At 32.3% G+C, this 21,012-nt stretch overlaps 1 protein-coding gene across 2 annotated transcripts in view; it reads right to left on the reverse strand.

Annotated features, from left to right (window-relative positions):
- Positions 1 to 21,012, reverse strand: part of LOC110021985 (DNA-directed RNA polymerase III subunit 2) — a 171,106-nt gene that overhangs the window by 142,860 nt on the left and 7,234 nt on the right. For both annotated transcript variants that reach the window (XM_020720733.1, XM_020720734.1), the window contains exons 5-10: positions 11,605 to 11,671; positions 11,432 to 11,522; positions 11,296 to 11,348; positions 10,135 to 10,199; positions 1,792 to 1,897; positions 1,597 to 1,707 (exon numbers count right to left, since the gene is read on the reverse strand). In XM_020720733.1, the coding sequence (XP_020576392.1) occupies positions 1,597 to 1,707; positions 1,792 to 1,897; positions 10,135 to 10,199; positions 11,296 to 11,348; positions 11,432 to 11,522; positions 11,605 to 11,671 (493 nt within the window). The remainder of the gene's footprint in view (positions 1 to 1,596; positions 1,708 to 1,791; positions 1,898 to 10,134; positions 10,200 to 11,295; positions 11,349 to 11,431; positions 11,523 to 11,604; positions 11,672 to 21,012) is intronic.

The raw sequence follows: 21,012 nt of genomic DNA on the forward strand, positions 1-21,012 counted from the left end.
CCCCCCCCCCCTTCCTCCTAGTTATCTTAGTTTATTATAATATGTGTTATTTGGTTTTAAGCATTAGTTTTGGTTGAGATTTTTGTTTGGACAGCCTCCAACATCCCTCTTTTCCCTTCTAGGATTATATCCGACGATGAGAAGGTGCTTTGATTATAACTCATCTGAGGTGGTGTGTATCTTCCCATAATTCCTTGCCTACTTCCCCTCCCCTGCAGCCTGTCACCCTTCCCATGCCCCCCCTCTCCCTATTTTCCCTGTCGTAAACCTCATCCCAGCCCTCCCACAGTCACTACAACAACCCCAACCTCTCACCCATCCACCCCGCAGCAACCTCCTATTTCATTACCACCCCCACATGCTATCAGTAGTAAACCCAATCTCTTCCCTCACCAGTTGTTGCCACTTCCCTTTCCCCATCTCTAGCCTCCTTCCCAGCCCTCCACCCCTTCCAGGGCTACCTCCAACCCCTCCCAGCTTGGTAGCCACCCCATCCTTTTCCTTGGCTCCCAATGCCTTAATAGTATAAAGAGCAAATGATTGGCAAACCACATTTGATTACTTTACCACAATCAATATATATATACCCTACCAACCTCACGTGCCTAAGAATTTTATCCCGCACATAAGCAAAATCAATCCCATGACCCCAAGGGTATTATAAAATGTCAACCAAAGAGTCACTGTAGGCGGCACAATTTAGCTACCATCAATATCTCCAAACATCAATATAACTTTGAAACTTTAAGTCAATTTTTTGAAACTTAGAGCAAAATTTACCGTAACTCTTAAATAATTGAAAATTCACTTCACTACCTACAATTTTATTTGTTTGGACGCACAACCACTATTTGGGCGATGTATATCTAATGCACACCATTACATTTATAAGTCTGTCAATAGTTGAAGCATAAGATACATAAGAAAGAAGGTGGCGCATCTTTATAATTTATCAGAGAAATTAGGATAGTGATTATCCACCATCAAATTAAAATGAAATGTATGGTGGCAACAATTAAACATAACCATCCATTTGGAAAGCCTATTTAATATTCTACTGATTTTTTTTTTTTTGCCATTATTTTATTTTTCATTTTTCCTTCTTTTTTGCGCTTAATGCTTGAATTAGGTTGCCAAATATTTTCCAACATAATGAACTTGGCAAAGATAGCATAAATGCTTAAAACTACTATCATTTTAGAAGATGATATGCAATTACCTGAGTGATACTGCTATAACAATTTTACAAAGCTCGGATGAAAATTGTGAAAAAAATATACATATTGCCCCTCTTTTTCGCAAGAAAAAGAGACCAGTCAAAGATGTAAAATCAAATTTAAATTATACTTAACTATTTCTTTTTATAAAGCAATGATGGTATGATAAAGATGTATGTAAACAGACTAATATAAAGTAATAACGATGCTAGCAAATATAACTTCAAAGAAAAACAATCAAGTGATAAATATCAGAGATACAGCATTACACACAAATGACAGAAAAATGTATAAAAATTAAAATAAAAATAAATAATAAAAGTGTGCAAAACAATCGCAAATTGAGAAAAATCTATCACTGATTGCAATTCAAACATACCTGTATTGATAGAAAAAGAAGAGAGCCATAGATTGGATCTCTACCAAGCATTTGCACAACCTCTTGATCATTCTCCAACCCCATTGCTTTCATAATAATCATGACTGGAATCTTAGAAATCAAAGAACAAATAATGAAAAAGATAAAAAATATCCTTATCATGGGCTTCAGTAAGAATGGGACAATTTGAATTACCGGCTTGGCGAACTGATTGAGCTGCATATATATTTTATCCTTATCTATGAAAAAAACAGTTTTTGTTTTTGTCTCATGAGTACTGCTTGTAACAGATGCATTGACCCTGACAATGATAAAAGAGAAAGTTGTCATCGCACTCATATTTAAGGCAGATTCTAAAATAAGTATATAAAAAGCAACTGATATAGGAAAGAGGAGATAACAGAATACATTCATTGATGTGAGGAAACACGTCAAATTATTCAAGATTAACAATCTGGAGAGAATGAAAAGTATGCAGATATTTTGCCTACTAGAGAAGTAAAGAAGGAAAGACGCCACTTTAAATTCAGAAGCAAAATTGTATAATGAGTGTTTGCTCCTATCAAATGGAATTCAAGTACATGGAGATAAATAGAAACTGGAGGAGTTTTTAATATTTAAAATAATGCATAAAAGTGAATGACCAAAAAAATAAAACAATCTAATGCATAGTTTGCTACTCTTCATTTTCCCAACCTTCTACCCCATTTTTGGCGAGGACCTTTTCATCATGAAAGTCAAAAGAAAAGGTAAACTCCTCTAAGCCAAATATATGTTATACTCTATACAGTAGCACAAACAAGAATATATCTTATCGCTCAAAGACCTTACCACAAAAGACATAACTCAAGGATTACTAATTAGAAAGAGAAATAGAAACCTGATGGTAATGAATAAAATAAACAGGAATTAGAACATCAGCAAAATAAAATGATTAGTGCTTGAAAACTTATACTCCATACATGTCCAGTGTTCTAGTCCATTAATATGATTAAAATAAACAGGAATTAGAACATCAGCAAAATAACAAATAGAACTTGAAGCAACCTTCAATATGATTAAAAGTTGCTTATAAAAAACTATGATAATCCCGGTAATACCCCAAAGATTCAAAAAGATACAAGAAAATTTCCTAAAATTTAAAGCCAATTTTTACGCAAACCAAAAATGATCAAAAACATTTTTTATAATTCTATTAGTCCATACATGTCGAGTGTTCTAGTCCATTAATATGATTAAAATAAACAGGAATTAGAACATCAGCAAAATAACAAATAATGAAAAAGATTTATATTTGGTCCACATCATATTAGTACAAATAATGAAAAAGATAAATAATTCTATTAGTCCATATATGTCGAGTGTTCTAGTCCATTAACATGATTAAAATAAACAGGAATTAGAAGATCAGCAAAATAACAAATAGAACTTGAACCAACCTTCAGTATAATTAAAAGTTGCTTATAAAAGACTATGATAAGTTGAAATTTATAATGATCAAAAACATTTTTATAAAATTCTATATTTCATTTTGATCAAGTTGAAATTTAAAGTAATATATAAAAAAATGAGTTTATTAGAAATTAATAATTAATCTTTACTCTAAAGTTTCAATTAAATTACTATCCATAAATTTAAAAGTTAATCGCAGGTTTCCTATGAGCCTGTGGCATGCTGGGGTGGAGGCCAATTGGATGGCTAAAATGGATTGATGGATAATTAATTATAATAAAAATAATAATAATAATAAGAATATTATTATTATTATTATATTATTATTATTATTAAAAAAACCGTATCTTCCTTCCAACCCTAAGCTAACTCATCATTCTGCTTTATCTGTAAATCAAAAGCACCTGATTTAGCTTTCATAATAATACAAAAGATATTGACAAATCAGTCATTCATGAAAAAAATGCATTATATCCTGCTCTTATAAATAAACTCAAAATCATAGTAAGAGTCAGAATAGCTTTCTTTATTTCCCTTTAGTCGAAACCTTACATTTCTCCCAAGGCGACATGGCAGTGTCATCTTCATCTTCTATATCATTCTGCAAGTGCGGAATAGTTCTCATTAACTTGGGTGATGCTCTATCTTTTCTTTTTTTGAGATTAGTCGGAAACCCCTTCTTTCTTCCTCTTTGATTCTTTTCATTTTCGTCTTTAAGTTTATTTGCAATTTTCAAATTTGATGTCGTTATTGGATGTTGTGATAATTTGGATTCTTTTGGAATAAAATATTTAACATCTTCATAATGGACTATTCCATACTCAAAAGGACATGGCTAACCCAAGAGAACTCTAAAAAAAGTGTTAGCAACGATCACATGAAACTCTGATTCGTGTAGAGCTATCCAAATATAAGCGGAAGGAAAAACATCGCAAGGTAATCTGGCCCTTTTCATTGAAAATATGCACCATCAACTTATCTCACCCAAGGTGTTGGATACCAAAAGACAAAAAACTCAAGGCTCATAAGCTCATAATATTTCCAAAGGAGCCTAGATTAATCAAAGTTTGATTTATCATGACGCCTTCTCTTTCTGTTGCAACATATAAAGAGCAGTTAAGCTATGATGTTCCAAGCATGAGATCATCCAAAAAAATTGTGATACCAAAACACCATGAGCATGCAGAACTTCAATCATACATCGCTCAAAAAAATAGGCTTTATATTTCTATGGATTCTTAAGAGCCTAAATTAAATTATCTTAGAGATCTTAGAAATCAGGAAAGCCTCATACACATTAAGTTGTGCAAAGACCTTTCTCAGATAAGATAAAATTTTATAGTCTATTCAACAGAGGGGAGAAAAGGGTAGTCTTTGGATAGGCCTGAAACAAAGAGAAATTTGAAAAGTAGAGAAGAAAAATAGAAGAAGAAAATGAAAAAGGGAAAAAGAAAAAAAAAAGAAAAAGGAAAAAAAATTAAATTTAAAAAGAAAACAAAGAAAAGAAAATAAAAATAAGTGAGGAGAAGCTTGAGGAAACTTTTGACTGATAAACTTGGAGGCTGAATGATGAGCAATTCTTTTAGGATGATAATGTTATTTGAGACTAATTGATTTATTTTTTAATTATTAATTTAAGAATCTGTATGTATTGAAAATTTGATGTTTTTATTAAGTTGCTTACAAAGGAATAAGATTTTGAAACTAGAGAAATAAAAAAATTAGTAACGAGGAAAATCCTACAAATTTAGTATAATGCCCAATTTGTAACATAGGAAGAAAACAAATTGAAGGTTTAATGTTTACAAAGTTTCTTCATATTGAATAGCATATTTGCACTTAATGTTACCATTAAATTTATTTTATCTTTTATATTAACGCATATTTTAAGAAATTATATGATGTTTATACTACTCAAATCTTAATTTTTTTTCAAAATACAATGGATAATAGAATACCCAGATGTAAAATTTTACATGTCAATTTATCTTGATGCATATTAATACAAGTTGATTGATAATGGGCGCACAAAAATATTAAACATTTTAACAAGATTTATAATAATGCGAAGACAATCTATGAAAGGTTGTCATTTGAAATAGGTTGGCAAATGTACAAGATTGATGATGTTTATGATTAATAATGCCCATTGTAGTATTTAGGAGGAACTTTCTTGGAGAAAAAACTCTCTAAATTTCACATTAAGCAAATAACAAATATATATACTACTCAAACTTCACAATTTGAGAGAAAATCAAATCATCATGATGAAAATGAAACTTGCCTTCCTTTTGATGTTGTGTTTTTGAAGAGTTTTTGAAGAGCTTCAAGTTATTCATTGTTGAAATGACTATGTACATGAAACTTGCCTTCCTTTGATGTTGTGTTTGCTTGATTTTCCCCCATAACCTTTGATTTTATCAAGCTTTTAATCTGCAAGCTTTCCATAAATTTTCCAACACTTCTCCTTCAGAAGAACAAGCTTCTTGCAATGCTCACACCACAGTCTGTTCACATTTGATTTGTGAGTATATAAGGCCGAGTAGTCAACATTTGATGCAATAGGATTATCTGTCATCGTGAGTTCCTACTTGCTCCCTTCCCTTCGTACTTCATCAAAGGTTTCACAAATTGAGGGATGAGATTTTGTTCCCATGATTTTGTCGATGACTTCATCTAGTTCCTTGCTAAGTCCTAGAAGGAACTTGATGGTTCATTTCTAGTTGACAATTATCTTGTAAAGAGCAAAGTCTTGTAAGGATCTTCATGAGTATGTTTCATAAATATTTAGTTGGAGTCAATATTTGGAGAGAGTGTTGAAGTATTGAGTAACAATCAACTCGTTTTGTTGTAGGTCATGTAGTCAACACCTGAATAGGTTTTCTTTGCGGAATCCCAAATTTCTTTGATCGTTTTGTACCGGAGGAAGTTTTATCCAATTTTCGTGATCATGGGATCGACAAGCCATGACATGACCATGTCACCTTCAATCTTTCATGCCCAACATAGCATCAGTAATTTCTAGTGCAGGATTTTCCTTGGTGAGATGATCATCTTTTCCTTTACCACAGATATACACAAACACAAATTGAGACCACTGGAGGAAAATGTTGTAATATAGCATGTGAATAGTGATTCATGAAGAGATTTTAAATATTGTAGAACGAAGCATCCTAGGTTCAAGTTCATAAGAGAAAGAAGCAACTTTCACGCCATATTTGTTTGTCATGATGAGGCGAAAAGAAATTGGTCGTCGAGGGGCAAAGGATTTCCACCTAAGAGAGAAATTGGATGTCACCAATAAAGAACTTCTACTCAAGTAAAACATTGTCAGCCATTGACACGGGATTTCTACGAGAGAGAGAAAGGATTTCAACCAGAGACACTATCTGTCAACAACGCAGAATTTTCGTTTGATAACTTGGTACAGCAGCTACACAGATGTGATGTTGGCTTGGGTATGAGATTTCTACTAGAGAGAATCGAGTCGAAGAATGCATGTTAGGATTTGCACTACAGAGAAAAATTCAATTGAGAGGCGCCTGAAGGGACGGAATTGCACCTGCAAGAAAGGACTTGTGCCTGCAATGAAGGTCTCTAGGATTTCCACTCCGCCAAAGAAGGCAGGTGAAGCCACAGTCAAGAAGAAGGGTTGTCAGGCAATGGAGGCTGCTGGGTAATGTAACAACAATGAGAGGGCTGGTGGAGTAAAGCACGAGGAAAAGAGAGGCAGCAACAACAGTAGAGGCCGCAGGCTGGCCGGTGGAATTCCAACACATACAGGAAAGATTCTAGTTTTTGGAGAGACTTTGATAGCTAATAGAAGAGCTAGGGTTTGTTTTCTTGCTCTGATACTATGAAGAATTTAGGGGAAACTTTCTTGAGAGGAAAAAATTCCCTAATTTTGTCATTAAGCAAATAATAAATATATATACAACTCAAACTAACCTTCATATAATTAAAGGAAAATTTAAATCATCATGATGAAAAGGAAAGAAACAAAAACATAAATATGGATAATTAAAGGAGAATAATTTCTCCCTCTCAAATGTAACAACGAACCCATAGTTTCCTAAACCTTGTAAGATAAGAGAAAACAACAAACGGGGTCATAGCTAGATGACCTAATTTTATCATATAACCAAAGATTTAAATCTATAGTTTTAGATATATAATGATAGAAAGATACATGATATAAATTAAACACTATGACTAATACATATAATTTCCCTTCGAAAATTCTTAAAAGTTGTATAATACATTTTGATGATTAAAATCATACACACTTAAACATTAATCATTATGATTAATCCATAAGAATGGTTATGGAAGTATAGTTATGTTACTTGATAACATAAACAAACTATTTTTCTCACTCAAGCATAATTACTAAAGTTATTAAAAATGTTGGTGAGAAATTTGTCTAACAAAATTATCTGCATATGTTGCACGTCAAGCTTGATTGTGAAAATGATCAATATGATGAATGACACCCCTAAGAAAAGGGAGATTACTGTTACACAAGTAAACTTCATAGTTAGCCACTCGAAAGTTAATCAATCAATTACAATAAGATACTCAATCCTTATTAAAAGGAATAATGTATCATTGAGCTTTGTTTAAAATTACGCAAGATTAGGCACGCCTTAAAGCTCGCCTAAACGCTTTTTCAAAAAAATCACAATGAGTCTTACTCACCCAAGCTGATACAAGCCTCGCCTCAAAGAACGCCTGAAATTTTTTAAGCTATCCGCAATTTTTTTAACAAAAGTAAAAATAATATCAATATACCTTACGTATTAATCTTCACACCACACATATTACATAACAAGAAATGAATAAGATATCCATAAAAAATCATGTAGTTGAAGTTCTACTTATCAACATATTTATTATTTTTATTAATATTTGTATTGATGACTATTTATTAAAACGATAAGATAATTAGAATTAAAGATAATGAGAATGAGAAATTAGGTGATGAGAATAATATAGACTTTTAAATTAAAAAACTCAAATGTTGATGACTTGTTATATTCATGTTTAAGTGGAGCCAGTATGAGTGAGAGAGAGATTTCTGTTAAACTAATTTTGATTATTAAGACGTGAGATAAATAATTCAATATGCTGATAAATTTAATGAAAATTAAAGAAAGTAAAAATATGACTAAAAATGAAACTTAAGTAAATAATTCAATATGCCAATAATTTTAATGAAAAATAAATGGGTGATGAGAATAATATATACTTTTAAATTAAAAAACAAACATGTTGATGAATTGCTATATAAATGCTTAAGTGGGGCCACTATGAGAGAGAAAAAAATTTCTATTGAACTAATTTTGATTATTATGTTTTGATATTTTAGTAATTTATTTTGTTATCTTAACTTATTTTGATTGTTTAATATTTTTATTACCCAATTTATTTCATAATTTCATGTTGGGATATTAACGTGTTACTTCTAATTATAAACCATCTTAGCTTATTCCTTCTTTTCCAATTTTAATGTTGTTATATTGCATTTTAATATATTAATAAGTTTATGTTAACAAGTAAGAATATTAATATGTTATTCCTTACTTCACACTTTATAGTTTATATAATATTTATTAATTTACGTAATTTTTTAATTTCAGACATACCCCCCAAAACACCCTGAAGCTTACGTCTCACCTCATGAAAGAAAAGTGCCTCAGTACCCAATTACAAAATTTTAAACATTGTCATTGAGCCTATAGCTTGTTAGCTCCCCACAACATGAAATTAGACTTATATGCATAAGTTAGTAGATATTTCTTCATAATAAGCATATCATAATAAACTTATGCAAAAGTTAGTAGATATTTCTTCATAATTAGCACATCCAGTTTTCTTCCGAGGCAGGTTGAGAATTTGTTTATTTGTTGCTTCAACTTGGCAATGTCTTTAGATTATGCACTGAGGTAAATTTTAAGGCAAATATCCTGATATTGGCAGAATATTTTGAGAGGCTTGTCAAAAAATTATCAATCATTACAAGTGATTATTACAATAGGTATTCCATGTTGGTAAATTATTTCAATCCAAATGAAATTCAGAACTTTGTCATCATCTTAGGGAGCATTTTTGCTTCAATCTATTTCATAAAGTAGTTGATCATAGCAATTATAATTTTTTTACCCCAAAGGGGTGGGTCAAATAAGTACATGATGCCCCAAACGATGAATGTCGTGGAATTCAAATCGGTTGCAGTTTGTGAGATGACTAGAGTTAAAATTGAGCTAATTTTTTATACTACAACATCGTTTAAATAATTTCTCTACATCTATGTAAATAGTCAGCCAGAAATAGCCCCTTGCAAGGTGGCCTTGTCCCGTGAAAATCAAAAATTTGGAGGGGCTGCCGGTTTTGGCCCTCATTGCCAACGATCTTCGGAACCGGGCGTCATTACAGGATGCTTTTGGAGATGAAATGATATCCGAAATTCTGGAAATACCAATCTTCCGGGAACTTCAAAATGATTGCTTGGAACTTACAAAGATGCACTAGGGGAAAACAATTACTGCAATTGCCTATGAAGACAATTTCAAAAACTCCAACACAAATCTCACTTGGATCAAGAAGTTGAAATTACACCCAATAGGGGGTATGTTTTGGCCAAGGAGGGAGAATAACGGAAAGGAAATAAATGATCATTATCTTAACCATTTCCCTGATTATGGGGGCAAAATTATAATACAGTAAGAAACTGCAGTAGAAAAATTATGAAGCTTGTACAATCATCTATTAACCGGATGTCCTCAGATAGAATTCACAAATAAGTGAAAAAAAGATCCAGACTGAATTAAAGAAAGTTATTACACACAACTAGACAGGAAGGCGAGATTCCTCAAAAGTAACGAAAGAAGCCTGTAAACACAGATTACAGTTGAATATCATCTTGTTCATAGTTACCATTCAAGAGAATATTATGAAAACTAGTGCAACCAATGATTAAAAACAGTAAAATAAAAAATAAACTTTCCAATAATCTCTGGTAACCGTATAAGCATAAGAAAATACCAGCAAAACAAAGAGCTAAAGTTTATAGTGCTAATAACAAACCTGCCCTTGCTATCAGTGTCAATTATTATTCGATTTTTGGAAAGCTGCTCTTGTATCAAAATCACCTAAAATTTTAAATCGATCAAACCGATGTTTAGATTTACAACAAATGTCAAAGCAAGGAACATATAAGGTGAAGTTGAACAATAAAGATAGTTTCAAGAATATTGGAAGATTATTTCACTTCTATCTACCACCGCATATGGTCAACGGGAAAGCTACTGTCATATCAACATAAGGTTTTTTCCACTAACTAAAGAATTAAAGAAATTATGAAAATGAAAACATAAACCAAATGCAAGACTTGATATTCCAAAATAGATTTACAATGAAACCGTATGTCATTCAAAAACCTGAATGGTTGAACCAAAAAATAATTTTGTTAATAAGAAACTAATCATAGAAAATAAATAATTGAAAGGCAATTTCTTAAATAAATTATGTGTTGTTTTTCCTCAAAAGTAAAAACGACAAATAACTTAATGTAAAAAGCATTTAAAACAAATAAGAGCCACAAAGAAAATTAAAATCAATAAATGTAACGCAAAAATTTTCTGCCATACATCTTTTGTGTTCTAATTTTAATATGTCATGTAGATGGTAAGATGATGCATGAATTACCAAATATCAAAGAAAAGTAGCCTTCCTACAGAAAAAAAAAAATTAACTCAATTTTTTTTTATTTTAGACTGGTATACAAACCTAAATATGTTAGGCCTTAAACACAAGACCTTATGGTTAGAGACAAAACACCCAACTACTAGGTCAATTGGGCTGCACGTTTAAATTTAATAATAGAGTTCTTTTGAAAGATGCACACTTAAATTTAATAATAGAGTTCTTTTGAAAGATGCAGAAGATGGCAAACAAAAGTCCTACAGTTATTTTTAAAATAATGAAAGAAAATATTTAAACATTTCATTTCAAAAGATGCAGAAAGCACAATAAAAAAAAGGAAAGAAGATTGATTTCCCCAGATTCAGAAGTGCACAGCTTGCCTTATAGTAAGTCATAACAATGAAGGTTCTAGTAGCAACATATGGGGCTAGGAAAAGCGGACACAGAAGACCTTTCAAAAATTCTACTTCACCGCAGTTAGATTCCCTTGACTTATCATAATATGATAAATAAATGCTAATCAAATTACCAATGTACGATTACCTTCTCATTTCCTTTAATAATGAAGTAACCACCGGGATCAAGAGGACATTCACCTTGAACATTAATCATACAATGAGTAGAACAGAGGAGCAGAACTAAAAGTAAACAAAATCATAAATAATAGAGAAAACCAAACCAAGTTTGGCTAGTTCAGCTTCATCCTTTCCACTTAACACGCAACTGCTGCTGCGGAGCATAATTGGCATTCGCCCAATAATAAGGTCTTTCTGAACATAACACGTAGAAGACTCTGGCATCAATAACAAGTTTTCAAAAGGATTCTGAATCAAAAAAAAAAAAAAAGGTTACCTTGTACTCCTTATTCGTTTGATTTGGTCTGGTGTATTCGATATCAACCTTTATTGGCGCAGCATATCTGAATATAGGGATAAAGTAATTTAATCAATCAAAACTGCAAAAGCAGAACAGGCATACTATTAACCCAGACAGCTAAAAACATCAAAAGCGAAATCCTACATTTCTTAAGACAAGAATTGAAAAGTAAACTATGAGACCACCTCGACCGCAGATTAAAGCAGGAAAACTCTAGAAGCAAAGAACTGAAATGAAATAAACAAAGCATGAATATCAGATGTAAAGCCCTAATAAGGTCATATCAAAGTGAATATGGTCTTAGTTGGATTTTAATTTTTTATCTTCAATAAGGATATTGGACAATCTGAATCTGCAATTCTATCCTTGAAACTTGCATTTTGTATTCTATTTAAAAATATCAAAAAAGAGTATAAAATCATGCTCAAAACTAAGAGGGGAATTCAAAGACCTGTTGAAGGAACTAGCATAAATCCAATCAGAGAAACTGTCCGTAGAAAAGACCTTGTTCATATGGACTAACAAGACTTAATGGCCGCAATACAGTTGACTGAAATGGACAAGAGATTGAAAGAAATATTAGGGAATAGATTGGAAATATTGGTCTAGGTGTCCCAGACCATATACTGAAAATGACATTGTAAATGAACCCACGAGTACAGTTAAAAAAATCAGCGGCCAAGAGGTGAACTCTGGAGAAAAATGATAGTTTCTAGACAAAACCTATTATCCTGAGTTTGAAGAAGACAAGCCAACCCCTGAGCCCAAGTGATTTGAGGGACAGGTTGAAAAAGCACCCCAATTAACCAAATCCTTCACTAAAGAAATCGTTAATACCTGAAAGTTCAAGTTCTTTCATCTTGAATTTCATAGATGTCGAATAACCTGATTGACCATGTTGCATACTTTGAGGTGAAGAAGTCACTTCTCGACATCAATAATGCATTGTTGTGTTGAATGCTATTCACAAATCTTAGTGATCAGCTCTCATGTGGCTTTCTTGCTTACCACTAGGAACCATCACTTCCTTTGCAAAGTTTAGGAGGATGTTCATCACTCAATTTGAAAGTGCCCGATGGTCATAGAAGAGCTCAAAGGCATTGCTGAGAATGCATCAAGAGTACGACAAGCCCCTCTAGACTTCAATAACAAGATTTCAAAGATAAATGCTAGAGGCTAAAGATCAAGAGCCGTTTGTTTCCTAAGCTCCGCGAGGGACCATTCAGATGCTCTCAATCCGCAACAAACAAGTACATTAGTGAGTTGCTTAAACTTGCGAACGACCATGTAAATGCTGAGGAATAAAATAATATAGACGGGGCATAAGCCAAAAATCATAAAGTGTGAGACCGGGCAAAACGTTTGAGACAACGCCATCAAGAATCAACTCATGCCAAGATGTCGCAATTAGGCAGGCTTGTCAATAGCAGATCCAGTCGCCCTACCAAATCATATTTATTAATCAACACCAGAGGCAAACACCGACTAACAAAAGAGGCAATTGTCGGCAACAAATTGGACACCACAATAAAATATCCCACAATCACACCTCTGCAATTATCAATGGTCGAATTGATCAAAAATATCCAAAATAAAGAGTATTTTTGGCGATCAAACCACATGAAGATGGGACCTCAAAGGGACATGACCAAATACTGTGTGTTCCATAAAACCATGGGCATGAAAGAAAACTATCATCACCACAACAATTTAGTAAAAACTTATTTACGCAATAAAGCTAAAGGAATTCATACTGACGGATCCCAATAGAAGATTGAAAAAACTTGGATACAGAAGAAAGAAAAAGCATGTCGCAACTCACTTCATCCATATAGCAGGAGTTATACCCACCCACTCATGCAAACCTGTAGAAGCTACTCATCGATCTTAGCCTCAAGCAACTAAGATCAAGGTGAAATTAATGGCAATGACGCGAGCACCCACAACTAAAGTCACACCATTTACATTCTTTGAAGATAAGAGGCTAATTGACAAAACCCCTAAAATAATGCAATCATAGTAACAAGCCTGTATAATCCAAAAAATATTTTTATTTCATCGTAGCTCAAACATTACCCTACACAATATAAATATAAAATAACAAAATAAATAAAATAAGAATCCCTCTAAATAGGAAAGAACATAAAATAGGAAATATAAACAAAAAGAAGTGTCATTATTGGAGAATATTCTAAGAGAAGAATAAAAATTTTCTAATGAGAATTTGCACTTTTCTATACTCCCCCTCAAGTTGGGTTGTATACTGAATAAAACCAAACTTGGATTTCAATTCATCATGGCTGACCCTTGGTAATAATCATTTGGTGAAAATATCAGTACATTGAAATCTTGTGGGAACATAGCAGATGTGTTGGTTAATCTCAATGTGTTTTATTATGTCATGATGCATAGGATTATTGGTGTACTAATAGCCTCTTGAATATCACTAAACATCTTGATTTTGTTTTTTTTCCTAATATTAAATTCCTTTGACAACCTTTGAATCCACATTCCCTCACATATTCCTGACGTTTCATGGCGAACTCTGGCGACTGCTTCGTTTCATTCTCGCTTCATCGTGCTCAAAGAAGGGGTTCGCACCTCGACATCATCTGCTTCATCCTTCGTCGCGCTTCGTATGTTTCGTCATGTTTCGTCCTTCGTCGTGCTCGAAGAAGAAGGGTCCGCGCCTCATCGACTACATTTGCTCGTTGAAGGACGATTTCTGACGTCTTCCACACTGAATCACCCGTTCCCTTTCGTCGTCTGCGCTCGAAGAAGAAGGGGTCTCCTCTACTCTTCGGCATTTGCTCTCTCCTTGACTGCACTCTTCACTGTTTCTAACGTCTCGCCTCCTTCAATTGGGTGATGGCTTCGGATGGAACTTATGTTGCTGGCCTTACGGGTGTTCACGCCTCACGTTCTCCTAAATCGTATTTTTTCCCGGCTTCTTTTGCGTTGCTGGAGAGCGACAAGTTCTGCCTCAAGAAAGCTGGTAGGAATAATGGGAAGTCAACCATATTCTTTACTGAAATTGAATGTTATCAATTTTTTTCCTCATGTCATCTGAATATAGTCGGGAAATTCTTTTATAGCCATCCAAAAATAGAGCTGATTCGTAAAGAATTTGAGCTTATGTACCTTATTGGGAAGTGGAAAATTAGACTCTTAAACGAGCGGCATATCCTTATTCAACTTAAAAATGAAGAGAATTACACATGCATATTTGCTAGAAGACTAGTTTGGATTGATAACAAAGCAATGAAAATTTTGAAATGGACTGTGGATTTTAACCCACAGACGCAACCCCCACGAAACCACCTATCATACCAGTCTGAATTCGCCTCTCAGGTCTGAAATTTCATTATTTCGCTCAAGAATTGTTGTACTCTATTGCTTCAACCTATGGTAAGTCACTCAAAACGGACATTCTTACTTTTAATCTTTCACGTCCTTCAGAAGCCAGGGTGCTTGTTGAAAGGGGCATCACATTAATCGCTCTTGAGGAAATTTGGTTAGGCTCACAACATCAAGGATATTGGCAAAAAGTAGTTATTGAGTTTTTTCCTATGTATTGCTCTCACTATCGTATGTTCAGTCACTTTTTCCCTATGTATTGCTCTCACTATCGTATGTTCAGTCACTGCAATTCGCAATGTCGCCTCCTACACCCCCATCCGCTCAGCCAGATTTAAAGATCCCCCTCCTCCTAATCCTCTTGTTCGTCACAAGGACATCTCTGACCCCACTCACATTGTGGTAACCGTACCATCCAATTCACGAGCCGACGTTACAATAGGTTTCACTACCCCCTTGGGAAATCTTTTAACTACTCAGCCTCCACATAATGCTCAAGATGTAGGCCCTCTGTTTCCTCCTGTAGAACCTCTGTTGGTGGTGGCAGAGATACTTGTGATACTTTACCTACCATATAACATATCATTGATGCAATAGTTGGCAATCTCGTAAGAGAGTGTCCAGCCCGAGGTGTGCCCCAGCAACAAGTCAACATTCTACCTTACGTGAGCTCTCTACTACGGCCCTGCCATCTCATTAGATCGAGCATGTTATTATTGTCATTCAGGCACAAGGGGCGCGTGATGTGCAATAGCCTACACATGTCCGGCAAACTTTGGACCATGACACTGATCAAATGAGTCAGGCTTCGGATGAGGAATGGTAGGTTTACACATCCAGGAAGAAGAAGAAAAATAGAGGTCTACTAGAACTCAGAAATTTAATAGATGATACCTTAGTTATTTCGGGTAATGGCAGTGGACTTAACCATTTGTCGGTTGGATCCTTATCTAGAACCAGAGATAAGAGGTAAGGATACTTTGGGTCGTTTCTCATGCTCTTTTTTTCTTTGATACTCCGAGTGTTTGGAGTTTTTTAGAGTAAAGTTTACTTGTCCAGGTTATATTTTGATTTTTTGGTATACATGTACCTGTTTGGGACATTGGTGCGTGTTGTACCGAGTGCTTTAGGTTCTAGTGTGGGCCCTCACATCCTAATTATTTGTATCTTTCCTTTTTAATATATTTGCACTAGAGCTTTCTTATATATATATATGTATATATATATATATATATATATATATATATATTCGGCATTTAAAATATTTAAAAATGTGTTATTCTCAGTCATTCAATTAAAACTGTCTTTATCACATTGAAACTTCTATCATGGAATTTCCAATAAGAAAGTTTGATTTTTAATGTGATGACTACTTCAGCCCTATTCTCTCTAATAATCTCAATATAGAAGTCTTTGCAAATCCTATAGTCAATGGACCTGCAATATTTTTCTCGAAATGAATAAAGTGATGAGTGACAACACATCTTTTATATAATTGGTACAATGAGTCATGTCTTATCCTCGTATAACAATTTTTATCATTACAGTTAACACTTTTTGCTTTTGCTATAACTGCTTGATTATCATAATTTATCATAATGGGGTTTCCTAATATAAAGTAAACAAGTTAACAAATTTTCGAGTTGTTCAACTTCAGAAGAAACAAGATAGTGCATTTGTAGACTAGTGTTTATTTAGTAAATTTCATGATATTACACCACCATAAAATGTAAATGCTTAACCACTTGGCTTTTGTATCCTAATTGTCAGCAATCCAACTAGCATTACAATATCATTCTAGTATTATAGTAAAACCACCATAATGAATGTAATAGTTTATTGTGTCATTTAAACATTTTAAAATCCTTTCTATGACTTTCTAGTCAATTTCACTTGAGTTATTAGTATATCTACTCAATTTTCTTATGCCATAAGCAATATCTATCGAGAATAATTTGTTAAATACATAAGATAACAAATTATTTGAGAATATTTTAATTGTGATACACTATCAGCCAAATTTTTAATAAGATATAAAGATTTATATGGAGTACATATGAGATTTACATCTTAATATATAAACTATGTAAGTTTATGAATACAACATGACTGTGATATAAAAACTATATTTATATTTCTACTAATTTGTAGACCTACTACTTAAATATTTCATACCAAGTTGAGTAGATAGAAAATCTGTAATGTTGTTCATAATGTCTAGATTCGTGCTGAAAATTAAAATATCAATATAAAAATGTAAAATAATATAATTATTATCAACAGTTTTAATATTAATATATTTGACTCACTAATCAAAAGGTCATATGATAATACTATCTTACCATTTTTTTCATTTTATTGTTTAGGAGCTTGTTTTAATTCATACAAAAACTTTACTAATTTAAAATATTATTTTTTAATTTACTATAAAACCTTTAGGTTGATATATATAGTTTTTTTTTCATTTAAATCACCATTTAAAAATGCAATCTTTACATTCATTTAATGTCTTACTGGTAAGATAAAGCTAAAATAAATGTATTGTAAAAATTCTTACAATATGAGAATAAACATCAAAATAATCAAAGCCATAATTTTATGTATATCATTTGACTACTAATCTTGTCTTTTATTTATCTGTAAATCCACCTATTTTTTTTTAATTCATTTACATCATATAGTTTTACAACCAAGAGGTAAATCACAAAGCATCCAAGTCTTATTGGATAAGATGGAATCTATTTTATTATCTACAGCCTCTTTCCAAAAAATAATATCTATAGAATTCATAGCTTCATCAAATATGATAAGATTATTTTCCAAAATAAATATTTCAGTTAAAAAGAGTAAAAACCATCATCTAATTTTTTTTCTAATTTTTTTTTGTGCTTTTTTTAATATTTTTTTTTTTTTTATTTTCACTTATCAAAATAATATCATCATAATTTATTATAAATTTTTTATCTAAGATTATTTATTTTCAATTGATTTTATAATTTTATATTTCATAAGAATTATATCTTCAAAAAATATAACAACTTTATAATTCATATTTATATTATAATAAATATCACTAATATCTGAGTTTTTAAAAAAAGAAGAAATTTCAAAGTAAGACTATTAAGAGAATATCCTATAAATACATATCTAGTTTTAGATCATGATTTTCTCTTTTCACATTTTGGAATGAATATTTTAGCTAAATCGCCCCAAACCCTTAAATACTTTAAATTGATTTTTTTTCCATAATTTATAAAGTATTTGATTAAAATTCTTATAAAATATTTGATTTAAAATAAACAATCTGGCAATAAAGCTCCACCCTATAGATTATTTGACAAAATTGAGGAGATTAATATTGTATTTATCATATTAAGTAGTGTTTTATTTCTTCGTTCTGCTACCCCATTGAATGATGATAAATATGGAGGAGTAACTAAATATATAGTATCATTTGCTTCTCAAAAATTATTAAATAAAGGTAAAATATGCTTCCCGCCTCTACCTAATCATAACATCTCAATTTTCTTATTTAACTAACTTTTTACTTCTTAAACATATCAAAAGCTTCATCTTTAATTTGCTTAAATAAACATAACAAAGCTTTAAAAAATCATAAATAAATGTAATAAAATATATTTTACCATCTATAACAAATTATCATTTAAATTATTAACATCACTATGAGTAAGATCTAATAAATTATTTTGTTTAACGAAATTAGATTTAAATTATTTTCTAATTGTTCGACTTGAGAACAAATTTCAAACTTTACATCTTTATTTATATCATTTTTAGATATTAAATCTATATGCATCATCCTTTTAATTATTTTATAATTTACAAGTCCTAATTTTCCATATCAAATATTAGAATAAATAATAAATGAAATTGAGGAATCAATACGTGAGATTTTATTGATAGATAATAATAAACTTAGCTTAAATAAACTATTACATAAATATACAGTTCCAACAAATGATTCGTTTTTTGTTATAATAACTTTATTTCACTTGAATAAAGATGAGAACCATGTTAGACAAGTAGTGAACCACTAATTAGATTTTTTTAATATTCAACACATGCAAGGCAATCTAATTTTAAACATTTTTCTAAAGTTAATTTTAAATCAATATCTTCTCTAACCACATTAACTAATACTCCATTGCCCATGCTTACACTTCCTCTCGATGTATCCTTAAAGGAAAAGAATCACTGACATTAGAAGTGATCATATTAATTTGTGGTTGAGATTCATTTTGCTCAAAAATCTTGCTACTTTCTTTGAATGTCTTATCTTTTCGATAATAACAAAAATTTACAAGTTGGGTGGTTATCCCACATACTTATATTGAATCTCATTATATTTTTAATTTTATTGTTAAATTTGTGTGAGATTTGTTTCTTAAATTTTTTATTGAATGACTTAGAGTCTGTTTGGGGCAGTTGCAGCTTATCAATAAGTTGTTTGCGGATAAGCTAACAGGTTGTTTGTTTTATGCGGTTTGAAAACAGTTGTGTAATAGTTTTTTTTCTGGACATATGACCATTATGCCCCTGTATAGTAATGTTGTTTGTAACAGAATTATCATATTTATATATTTTGTGTGAAAAGAATAGCATAATTTTTTAAAATGGTTTTGCATGAGCATGATGAAGCAATCCTACAGTATTTGTCTCCTACCAGTGATGATAGTGATCATAGCAATGATGATCAATGAAAAGGTACCTTTGAGACATTTCTTATATAAATTTTCAAAGTGAACCCAAAGGACTATGAATGCATAATATTCTCTCAAAAAAATCAGCAATGATGATCAATGAAAAGGTACCTTTGAGGCATTTCTTATATAAATTTTCAAAGCGAACCCAAGGACTATGAATGCATAATATTCTCTCAAAAAAATTTCCTGAGGCTCTGTGATGCACTGTCTTACTCCATGAAGTTTTTGTGTAAAAAGAATATCTTTCTAGCATAATTTTTGAAATTGGGTTTGTGATTAAGCAATCCTACTATATTTATCTCCTAGCAGTGATGATTGTAATCATGGAAAAGAAGATCAATGAAAAAGTACATTTGAGGCATTTCTAATAGAAATTTTTAAAGCGAACCCAAAGGACTATGAATGCATAATATCCTCTAAAAGAAATTTCTTGAGACTCTGTAATGCAATGTCTCACTCCATGGAGTTCCTGTGTGAAAAGAATTTTTTTTAGCATAATTTTCAATTTGGGTTTGCATGAGCTTGGTGAAGCCATCTTATTGAATTTATTTCCTAGCAATGACAATAGTGATCATGGCAATGATGATCAATGAAATAGTACATTTGAGGCATTTCTTATAGGAATTTTCAAAATGACCTAAAGAGCTATGAATGCTTAATATTCTCTCCAAGAAATTTTTCGAGGCTCTGTGATGCTATGCCTCACTCCATGAAGTTTGCGTGTGTGAAAAGAATTTCTTTTTATGATAATTTTTGAAATTGGGTTTGCATGAACATGGTGAAGCAATCCTGTTGTATTTGTCTCCTAGCAGTGATGATAATTATCATGGCAATGTTGATCACAGCCGAAATACAACACCCCCCTCCCCTCCACCCCCCATAAGGTCACTTTTTCTGCTCATATTCACAGTAAACTGAAGCACCAACACCAACGGCAGCCCAGTTTTCAAGTACACAACAAACAAAAACACCACATCACATAAGGTCTTTTCTACTGCTCAAATGTACAACATGCAGAAACACCAACACCAAACGAAAACACCACAACCAAAAGCTACCACAAGAAACAGAAGCACCAACACTAAACAGAAACACCACAGTCGAAATCCAAACGGTGCAATACACGAGAAACCAAAAGATCTCAAAGATTATGTGCAAAACCACCTAGAGAATATTGGGAAAAGAAATATTGGAAGAAGATGACGTCCGAAACGACGGGTTCAGGCAAAGGAAGCGAAAGCTCTGCGGGAAAGGAAAGAGCAAACGACGAACGCGGGATCGAATCTAAGGGGCAAGCGCATAA

Source organism: Phalaenopsis equestris, unplaced genomic scaffold, assembly GCF_001263595.1.
Source record: "Phalaenopsis equestris unplaced genomic scaffold, ASM126359v1 Scaffold000159, whole genome shotgun sequence".
Lineage (NCBI taxonomy): Eukaryota > Viridiplantae > Streptophyta > Magnoliopsida > Asparagales > Orchidaceae > Phalaenopsis > Phalaenopsis equestris.